This window comes from Phyllostomus discolor, chromosome 2, assembly GCF_004126475.2.
Source record: "Phyllostomus discolor isolate MPI-MPIP mPhyDis1 chromosome 2, mPhyDis1.pri.v3, whole genome shotgun sequence".
NCBI classification, from domain to species: domain Eukaryota; kingdom Metazoa; phylum Chordata; class Mammalia; order Chiroptera; family Phyllostomidae; genus Phyllostomus; species Phyllostomus discolor.
In genome coordinates, this window is record NC_040904.2 from 173,775,246 (window position 1) to 173,786,016 (window position 10,771).

At 53.2% G+C, this 10,771-nt stretch overlaps 1 protein-coding gene across 1 annotated transcript in view; it reads right to left on the bottom strand.

The window, feature by feature from the left end:
- LOC114513809 (mucin-19) overlaps positions 1-10,771 on the bottom strand; it is a 146,802-nt gene that overhangs the window by 56,461 nt on the left and 79,570 nt on the right. Inside the window, exons 39-46 of the mRNA XM_036016724.1 lie at positions 9,637-9,732; positions 9,110-9,199; positions 7,819-8,261; positions 3,470-3,953; positions 2,762-3,408; positions 1,049-1,184; positions 672-1,003; positions 549-611 (exon numbers count right to left, since the gene is read on the bottom strand). Of these exons, the coding sequence (XP_035872617.1) occupies positions 549-611; positions 672-1,003; positions 1,049-1,184; positions 2,762-3,408; positions 3,470-3,953; positions 7,819-8,261; positions 9,110-9,199; positions 9,637-9,732 (2,291 nt within the window). The remainder of the gene's footprint in view (positions 1-548; positions 612-671; positions 1,004-1,048; positions 1,185-2,761; positions 3,409-3,469; positions 3,954-7,818; positions 8,262-9,109; positions 9,200-9,636; positions 9,733-10,771) is intronic.

Genomic DNA, 10,771 nt, shown 5'->3' on the forward strand with positions numbered 1-10,771 from the left:
GGGCTTCCTGACACTCCAGCTCCTGGACCACTCGTTCCTGCACCTCCAGCTGATGGTCCAGTGGTCCCTGACTTTTCAGGTGATGATGCAGTGGTTCCTGAACCTCCGGAAGGTGTTCCTGCTGATCCTGCTTCTCCAGTAGATGGGCCTGTGGTCCCTGATCCTCCAGCGGATGGTCCACGTGTCCCAGATCCTGCTTGAGTTGACCCAGCTGTGCCTGGAAGTCCAGCAGCTGAACCAGTGGTCCCTGACCCTCCAGGTGTTACTCCAGGGCTTCCTGACACTCCAGCTCCTGGACCACTCGTTCCTGCACCTCCAGCTGATGGTCCAGTGGTCCCTGACTTTTCAGGTGATGATGCAGTGGTTCCTGAACCTCCGGAAGGTGTTCCTGCTGATCCTGCTTCTCCAGTAGATGGGCCTGTGGTCCCTGATCCTCCAGCTGATGGTCCACGTGTCCCAGATCCTGCTTGAGTTGACCCAGCTGTGCCTGGAAGTCCAGCAGCTGAACCAGTGGTCCCTGACCCTCCCGGTGTTACTCCAGGGCTTCCTGACACTCCAGCTCCTGGACCACTCGTTCCTGCACCTCCAGCTGATGGTCCAGTGGTCCCTGACTTTTCAGGTGATGATGCAGTGGTTCCTGAACCTCCGGAAGGTGTTCCTGCTGATCCTGCTTCTCCAGTAGATGGGCCAGTGGTCCCTGATCCTCCAGCGGAAGGTCCAGGGGTCCCAGATCCTCCTTGAGTTGACCCAGCTGTGCCTGGAAGTCCAGCAGCTGAACCAGTGGTCCCTGACCCTCCAGGTGTTACTCCAGGGCTTCCTGACACTCCAGCTCCTGGACCACTCGTTCCTGCACCTCCAGCTGATGGTCCAGTGGTCCCTGACTTTTCAGGTGATGATGCAGTGGTTCCTGAACCTCCGGAAGGTGTTCCTGCTGATCCTGCTTCTCCAGTAGATGGGCCTGTGCTCCCTGATCCTCCAGCGGATGGTCCACGTGTCCCAGATCCTGCTTGAGTTGACCCAGCTGTGCCTGGAAGTCCAGCAGCTGAACCAGTGGTCCCTGACCCTCCAGGTGTTACTCCAGGGCTTCCTGACACTCCAGCTCCTGGACCACTCGTTCCTGCACCTCCAGCTGATGGTCCAGTGGTCCCTGACTTTTCAGGTGATGATGCAGTGGTTCCTGAACCTCCGGAAGGTGTTCCTGCTGATCCTGCTTCTCCAGTAGATGGGCCTGTGGTCCCTGATCCTCCAGCGGATGGTCCACGTGTCCCAGATCCTGCTTGAGTTGACCCAGCTGTGCCTGGAAGTCCAGCAGCTGAACCAGTGGTCCCTGACCCTCCAGGTGTTACTCCAGGGCTTCCTGACACTCCAGCTCCTGGACCACTCGTTCCTGCACCTCCAGCTGATGGTCCAGTGGTCCCTGACTTTTCAGGTGATGATGCAGTGGTTCCTGAACCTCCGGAAGGTGTTCCTGCTGATCCTGCTTCTCCAGTAGATGGGCCTGTGGTCCCTGATCCTCCAGCTGATGGTCCACGTGTCCCAGATCCTGCTTGAGATGACCCAGCTGTGCCTGGAAGTCCAGCAGCTGAACCAGTGGTCCCTGACCCTCCAGGTGTTACTCCAGGGCTTCCTGACACTCCAGCTCCTGGACCACTCGTTCCTGCACCTCCAGCTGATGGTCCAGTGGTCCCTGACTTTTCAGGTGATGATGCAGTGGTTCCTGAACCTCCGGAAGGTGTTCCTGCTGATCCTGCTTCTCCAGTAGATGGGCCTGTGGTCCCTGATCCTCCAGCGGATGGTCCACGTGTCCCAGATCCTGCTTGAGTTGACCCAGCTGTGCCTGGAAGTCCAGCAGCTGAACCAGTGGTCCCTGACCCTCCAGGTGTTACTCCAGGGCTTCCTGACACTCCAGCTCCTGGACCACTCGTTCCTGCACCTCCAGCTGATGGTCCAGTGGTCCCTGACTTTTCAGGTGATGATGCAGTGGTTCCTGAACCTCCGGAAGGTGTTCCTGCTGATCCTGCTTCTCCAGTAGATGGGCCTGTGGTCCCTGATCCTCCAGCTGATGGTCCACGTGTCCCAGATCCTGCTTGAGTTGACCCAGCTGTGCCTGGAAGTCCAGCAGCTGAACCAGTGGTCCCTGACCCTCCAGGTGTTACTCCAGGGCTTCCTGACACTCCAGCTCCTGGACCACTCGTTCCTGCACCTCCAGCTGATGGTCCAGTGGTCCCTGACTTTTCAGGTGATGATGCAGTGGTTCCTGAACCTCCGGAAGGTGTTCCTGCTGATCCTGCTTCTCCAGTAGATGGGCCTGTGGTCCCTGATCCTCCAGCTGATGGTCCACGTGTCCCAGATCCTGCTTGAGTTGACCCAGCTGTGCCTGGAAGTCCAGCAGCTGAACCAGTGGTCCCTGACCCTCCAGGTGTTACTCCAGGGCTTCCTGACACTCCAGCTCGAGCTCCTGGACCACTCGTTCCTGCACCTCCAGCTGATGGTCCAGTGGTCCCTGACTTTTCAGGTGATGATGCAGTGGTTCCTGAACCTCCGGAAGGTGTTCCTGCTGATCCTGCTTCTCCAGTAGATGGGCCTGTGGTCCCTGATCCTCCAGCTGATGGTCCACGTGTCCCAGATCCTGCTTGAGTTGACCCAGCTGTGCCTGGAAGTCCAGCAGCTGAACCAGTGGTCCCTGACCCTCCAGGTGTTACTCCAGGGCTTCCTGACACTCAGCTGGAGCTCCTGGACCACTCGTTCCTGCACCTCCAGCTGATGGTCCAGTGGTCCCTGACTTTTCAGGTGATGATGCAGTGGTTCCTGAACCTCCGGAAGGTGTTCCTGCTGATCCTGCTTCTCCAGTAGATGGGCCTGTGGTCCCTGATCCTCCAGCGGATGGTCCACGTGTCCCAGATCCTGCTTGAGTTGACCCAGCTGTGCCTGGAAGTCCAGCAGCTGAACCAGTGGTCCCTGACCCTCCAGGTGTTACTCCAGGGCTTCCTGACACTCCAGCTCCTGGACCACTCGTTCCTGCACCTCCAGCTGATGGTCCAGTGGTCCCTGACTTTTCAGGTGATGATGCAGTGGTTCCTGAACCTCCGGAAGGTGTTCCTGCTGATCCTGCTTCTCCAGTAGATGGGCCTGTGGTCCCTGATCCTCCAGCTGATGGTCCACGTGTCCCAGATCCTGCTTGAGTTGACCCAGCTGTGCCTGGAAGTCCAGCAGCTGAACCAGTGGTCCCTGACCCTCCAGGTGTTACTCCAGGGCTTCCTGACACTCCAGCTCCTGGACCACTCGTTCCTGCACCTCCAGCTGATGGTCCAGTGGTCCCTGACTTTTCAGGTGATGATGCAGTGGTTCCTGAACCTCCGGAAGGTGTTCCTGCTGATCCTGCTTCTCCAGTAGATGGGCCTGTGGTCCCTGATCCTCCAGCGGATGGTCCACGGTGTCCCAGATCCTGCTTGAGTTGACCCAGCTGTGCCTGGAAGTCCAGCAGCTGAACCAGTGGTCCCTGACCCTCCAGGTGTTACTCCAGGGCTTCCTGACACTCCAGCTCCTGGACCACTCGTTCCTGCACCTCCAGCTGATGGTCCAGTGGTCCCTGACTTTTCAGGTGATGATGCAGTGGTTCCTGAACCTCCGGAAGGTGTTCCTGCTGATCCTGCTTCTCCAGTAGATGGGCCTGTGGTCCCTGATCCTCCAGCTGATGGTCCACGTGTCCCAGATCCTGCTTGAGTTGACCCAGCTGTGCCTGGAAGTCCAGCAGCTGAACCAGTGGTCCCTGACCCTCCAGGTGTTACTCCAGGGCTTCCTGACACTCCAGCTCCAGCTCCTGGACCACTCGTTCCTGCACCTCCAGCTGATGGTCCAGTGGTCCCTGACTTTTCAGGTGATGATGCAGTGGTTCCTGAACCTCCGGAAGGTGTTCCTGCTGATCCTGCTTCTCCAGTAGATGGGCCTGTGGTCCCTGATCCTCCAGCGGATGGTCCACGTGTCCCAGATCCTGCTTGAGTTGACCCAGCTGTGCCTGGAAGTCCAGCAGCTGAACCAGTGGTCCCTGACCCTCCAGGTGTTACTCCAGGGCTTCCTGACACTCCAGCTCCTGGACCACTCGTTCCTGCACCTCCAGCTGATGGTCCAGTGGTCCCTGACTTTTCAGGTGATGATGCAGTGGTTCCTGAACCTCCGGAAGGTGTTCCTGCTGATCCTGCTTCTCCAGTAGATGGGCCTGTGGTCCCTGATCCTCCAGCGGATGGTCCACGTGTCCCAGATCCTGCTTGAGTTGACCCAGCTGTGCCTGGAAGTCCAGCAGCTGAACCAGTGGTCCCTGACCCTCCAGGTGTTACTCCAGGGCTTCCTGACACTCCAGCTCCTGGACCACTCGTTCCTGCACCTCCAGCTGATGGTCCAGTGGTCCCTGACTTTTCAGGTGATGATGCAGTGGTTCCTGAACCTCCGGAAGGTGTTCCTGCTGATCCTGCTTCTCCAGTAGATGGGCCTGTGGTCCCTGATCCTCCAGCTGATGGTCCACGTGTCCCAGATCCTGCTTGAGTTGACCCAGCTGTGCCTGGAAGTCCAGCAGCTGAACCAGTGGTCCCTGACCCTCCAGGTGTTACTCCAGGGCTTCCTGACACTCCAGCTCCTGGACCACTCGTTCCTGCACCTCCAGCTGATGGTCCAGTGGTCCCTGACTTTTCAGGTGATGATGCAGTGGTTCCTGAACCTCCGGAAGGTGTTCCTGCTGATCCTGCTTCTCCAGTAGATGGGCCTGTGGCTCCCTGATCCTCCAGCGGATGGTCCACGTGTCCCAGATCCTGCTTGAGTTGACCCAGCTGTGCCTGGAAGTCCAGCAGCTGAACCAGTGGTCCCTGACCCTCCAGGTGTTACTCCAGGGCTTCCTGACACTCCAGCTCCTGGACCACTCGTTCCTGCACCTCCAGCTGATGGTCCAGTGGTCCCTGACTTTTCAGGTGATGATGCAGTGGTTCCTGAACCTCCGGAAGGTGTTCCTGCTGATCCTGCTTCTCCAGTAGATGGGCCTGTGCTCCCTGATCCTCCAGCAGATGGTCCACGTGTCCCAGATCCTGCTTGAGTTGACCCAGCTGTGCCTGGAAGTCCAGCAGCTGAACCAGTGGTCCCTGACCCTCCAGGTGTTACTCCAGGGCTTCCTGACACTCCAGCTCGAGCTCCTGGACCACTCGTTCCTGCACCTCCAGCTGATGGTCCAGTGGTCCCTGACTTTTCAGGTGATGATGCAGTGGTTCCTGAACCTCCGGAAGGTGTTCCTGCTGATCCTGCTTCTCCAGTAGATGGGCCTGTGGTCCCTGATCCTCCAGCTGATGGTCCACGTGTCCCAGATCCTGCTTGAGTTGACCCAGCTGTGCCTGGAAGTCCAGCAGCTGAACCAGTGGTCCCTGACCCTCCAGGTGTTACTCCAGGGCTTCCTGACACTCCAGCTCCTGGACCACTCGTTCCTGCACCTCCAGCTGATGGTCCAGTGGTCCCTGACTTTTCAGGTGATGATGCAGTGGTTCCTGAACCTCCGGAAGGTGTTCCTGCTGATCCTGCTTCTCCAGTAGATGGGCCTGTGGTCCCTGATCCTCCAGCTGATGGTCCACGTGTCCCAGATCCTGCTTGAGTTGACCCAGCTGTGCCTGGAAGTCCAGCAGCTGAACCAGTGGTCCCTGACCCTCCAGGTGTTACTCCAGGGCTTCCTGACACTCCAGCTCGAGCTCCTGGACCACTCGTTCCTGCACCTCCAGCTGATGGTCCAGTGGTCCCTGACTTTTCAGGTGATGATGCAGTGGTTCCTGAACCTCCGGAAGGTGTTCCTGCTGATCCTGCTTCTCCAGTAGATGGGCCTGTGGTCCCTGATCCTCCAGCTGATGGTCCACGTGTCCCAGATCCTGCTTGAGTTGACCCAGCTGTGCCTGGAAGTCCAGCAGCTGAACCAGTGGTCCCTGACCCTCCAGGTGTTACTCCAGGGCTTCCTGACACTCCAGCTCGAGCTCCTGGACCACTCGTTCCTGCACCTCCAGCTGATGGTCCAGTGGTCCCTGACTTTTCAGGTGATGATGCAGTGGTTCCTGAACCTCCGGAAGGTGTTCCTGCTGATCCTGCTTCTCCAGTAGATGGGCCTGTGGTCCCTGATCCTCCAGCTGATGGTCCACGTGTCCCAGATCCTGCTTGAGTTGACCCAGCTGTGCCTGGAAGTCCAGCAGCTGAACCAGTGGTCCCTGACCCTCCCGGTGTTACTCCAGGGCTTCCTGACACTCCAGCTCCTGGACCACTCGTTCCTGCACCTCCAGCTGATGGTCCAGTGCTCCCTGACTTTTCAGGTGATGATGCAGTGGTTCCTGAACCTCCGGAAGGTGTTCCTGCTGATCCTGCTTCTCCAGTAGATGGGCCTGTGCTCCCTGATCCTCCAGCGGATGGTCCACGTGTCCCAGATCCTGCTTGAGTTGACCCAGCTGTGCCTGGAAGTCCAGCAGCTGAACCAGTGGTCCCTGACCCTCCAGGTGTTACTCCAGGGCTTCCTGACCCTCCAGCTCCTGGACCACTCGTTCCTGCACCTCCAGCTGATGGTCCAGTGGTCCCTGACTTTTCAGGTGATGATGCAGTGGTTCCTGAACCTCCGGAAGGTGTTCCTGCTGATCCTGCTTCTCCAGTAGATGGGCCTGTGCTCCCTGATCCTCCAGCGGATGGTCCACGTGTCCCAGATCCTGCTTGAGTTGACCCAGCTGTGCCTGGAAGTCCAGCAGCTGAACCAGTGGTCCCTGACCCTCCAGGTGTTACTCCAGGGCTTCCTGACACTCCAGCTCCTGGACCACTCGTTCCTGCACCTCCAGCTGATGGTCCAGTGGTCCCTGACTTTTCAGGTGATGATGCAGTGGTTCCTGAACCTCCGGAAGGTGTTCCTGCTGATCCTGCTTCTCCAGTAGATGGGCCTGTGCTCCCTGATCCTCCAGCAGATGGTCCACGTGTCCCAGATCCTGCTTGAGTTGACCCAGCTGTGCCTGGAAGTCCAGCAGCTGAACCAGTGGTCCCTGACCCTCCAGGTGTTACTCCAGGGCTTCCTGACACTCCAGCTCCTGGACCACTCGTTCCTGCACCTCCAGCTGATGGTCCAGTGGTCCCTGACTTTTCAGGTGATGATGCAGTGGTTCCTGAACCTCCGGAAGGTGTTCCTGCTGATCCTGCTTCTCCAGTAGATGGGCCTGTGGTCCCTGATCCTCCAGCTGATGGTCCACGTGTCCCAGATCCTGCTTGAGTTGACCCAGCTGTGCCTGGAAGTCCAGCAGCTGAACCAGTGGTCCCTGACCCTCCAGGTGTTACTCCAGGGCTTCCTGACACTCCAGCTCCTGGACCACTCGTTCCTGCACCTCCAGCTGATGGTCCAGTGCTCCCTGACTTTTCAGGTGATGATGCAGTGGTTCCTGAACCTCCGGAAGGTGTTCCTGCTGATCCTGCTTCTCCAGTAGATGGGCCTGTGGTCCCTGATCCTCCAGCGGATGGTCCACGTGTCCCAGATCCTGCTTGAGTTGACCCAGCTGTGCCTGGAAGTCCAGCAGCTGAACCAGTGGTCCCTGACCCTCCAGGTGTTACTCCAGGGCTTCCTGACACTCCAGCTCGAGCTCCTGGACCACTCGTTCCTGCACCTCCAGCTGATGGTCCAGTGGTCCCTGACTTTTCAGGTGATGATGCAGTGGTTCCTGAACCTCCGGAAGGTGTTCCTGCTGATCCTGCTTCTCCAGTAGATGGGCCTGTCGTCCCTGATCCTCCAGCTGATGGTCCAGTTTTCTCTAATCCTCCAGTTTGTGGTATATTTGCTGATGATGATTCAGATGATGATCCAGTTATCCCTGGCATTCCAGTTCCTTCTTCATTTGTGTTTGATGTATGTCCAGTTGTGTCTGAACCTGCAACAGATGATCTCGTTGTTCCTCTTGATCCAGATGATGATCCTGTGGTGATGGACCCTCCACTTGATGGGACAGTTGTTTCTGCCACTGCAGCTGATGTTGCAGATTTTCCTAATTCTGTAGAAGATGACAGTGTCCCTGTTCCTTCAGCAGATGATTGAATTGTTCCTGATTTCCCAAGTGATGTCCTAGTTGTCCCTGTCATTCCTGCTATTGTTTCCTTAGTCCCAGTTACTTCAGATGGTCGTTCAGTTTTTCTTGATCCTCCAGATGTTGGTCCCAATATTCCTGTCACTCCAGAGGATGGTACTGTTGTAGCATCTGATCCTTCAGCTGATTGTCCAGTTGTCCCTATGAAAATATGTAGTAACCATACAGTGGTTTAGAGGTGTCTTGGTTAACCTAAGAGTGTACACTGCTTTCTTTCAAGACTGTAACTTTCATGCATCTTAATCCCTGTACCAACTCACCTATTTCACACCTTTTAGCTTTCTATGGTGTAAGTTCCTTCTAACTCTTTACTCATTCAACATTTTTTAATATCTTACATGTCATGTAAATTCTCAGCAATATAGAAGTATTACCTCACTTTACCATTAGAACAACACTATGACATGTATGGTATTACTTCCCATTTTATAAAGCAAAAATTAAAAATAGTTTGCATACATTTTCTCAGATATAGCTGTTAAGCAGATAGTTCTCTGATCCCGCTCAGAATTGTAGTAGATGTGAGAGACATGCAGACATGTAAATAACATTACTATCCAACCAAACAAAGAAATTTTCAAACAATTAAGTGTTAAAGCACTAATATAAAGAGAGGTAATATTCAACAGCTGAAGTTTTATTTCTGGCTAGCAATCTGGCTAGCAATATCTGTCTGGAATGATGTCATTTATTTTGAGATTTGACAAAAAGAAGCTAACAGGTATGTGAAACTCTGGGGAATTCTCATTGTAGGTGGTGGGAACAGCCACTGCAAAAGCTATGAGGATGAAATGGGATACATGTGTTAGAGAAACAGACTAGGCCATGAATGTATATGTGTCCTAGGAGGTCATTACAGTCAAACTATGTAGTAGTGAAGCCATGAATATGTGCATTAACTAATAAGTAATAACTTAGTGAAGCTGCTTGTGACTTCCCTAAGATCAGTATGAAGATGCTTCAGACCCCTCATGTCCCCACCTGCCTACCTCCAGAGGCTGTGCCTGGGGCAGTTGAGCCTCCAGTGGTGCCTTCGATCCCAGCTGCTATTGTGAAGGCCTCTGATTCTCCTGAGGCGCCTGACATAGCAGCGAGGAACAGACATTACTTCTAGAGGTGCAGGAGTCTACCTGTCATTCTTCTAATGGGACTGAATCGAGATCTCTTTTTTGAATTTATTTATTTATTTTTAGTGAGGAAAGGAGGGGGAAGAGAGAGAGAGAAACATCAATGTGTGGTTGCCTCTCATGTATCCCCTACTGGGGACCAGGCCTGCAACTCAGGCATGTGCTCTGGAAACAGAACAAGTAACCTTTTGGTTTGCATGCCGGCATTCAATCCACTGAGCCATGCCAGCCAGAGAAGAATTGAGGTTTCTAATACAAAACGAATCTTAAAATGGTGCCTAGGATTTCTGCACCCAGATGACCTAATTTTACACAAATCTTAATCTTTAGCTCAACCTATAAATATTCAGTACCAAGTAATGGGCACGAAGGTGTGCATCCTGACTTGCCTGAATTTCCTGGGCTTGCTGCTCCTGTGCTTGGTTCTCTGGGTGTAGTGTCTTCTTTGGGTTCTATCGCTGGTACAGTAGGGGCCCCTGATCCAGCTGAAAAAAATATATATAGCACTTAAAAAATACCCTAGACATGAATCTACTCATTTAGTTTTACATGAATCCTCTGAGGCAGGTAACGTTATTCTTCCCATTTAACAGTCATGGTGGAGTGACATCTCCTGGTCACTGGGTTGATTGGCAGCACATGCAGAAGCCAAACCCAGGTGGTCTAGCCCCAGAGTTCCTGCTCTAAACTTTGCTTCTCACATGACCTGTGGTAAAGGAGCCTTACTGTAAACATTTCCATCTGCCCTGATCAATGTTTTGGGAAAACACCATAACATAGAGAAATAAAATTATTTAAAATCAAATCATCCAAAACATACGCTTTTATTTAAGAGGTATAAAATCCCTAGGTAAATTTGCTGTTTCTAAAGCCCTGTTCTCTGTTTCAGTCATACTCTCATCATTGACCAGCACAAACAGTTCTGGATGGCATTCACTTCTGGAGAAAACCTACAGCACCCTTATTTAAAACTACTTACTCCCTGATAACAACAACAACAACAGACCAACTTGTCATTGTTACCCAAACAATTTTGATTCAAATTTCAGGAAATGTAAACTAAACCATCATCACCCTGATGTTTCAGTCAGGTTACTGCCATAATTGAAACCAGTTTCTTAATTTGTGGTACTGTTGATTTTCTCATATAACACATTTTTATAAACTATTTTATTCCTTATAGTGTATGACATAAATTTTTGGTCAAGAAATTTGCTAAGAAAAATAAATGTATATAAACAAAATCAGATGATATATTACTTAACAAAATCAGACCCTGATTTTATTAATTAAGGCATAAAGAGAAGTCCCATGCATACTGTAAAGACATGGCTTTTAGTGGTATGCAAAGATATTTTATTAATCCTAACAGCAATCAGAACAACTGTAGGATTTTAAGTAGTGGGGTGACATGACGACAGCTGAGTCCATTCCGTTCTGGTCTGGGGTACTGACTACATTGTAAACTGGGAGGGAAGTGGAGAATGGAAATGTTCTCAGCTTTGATAAGCACCAGTTGCTAAA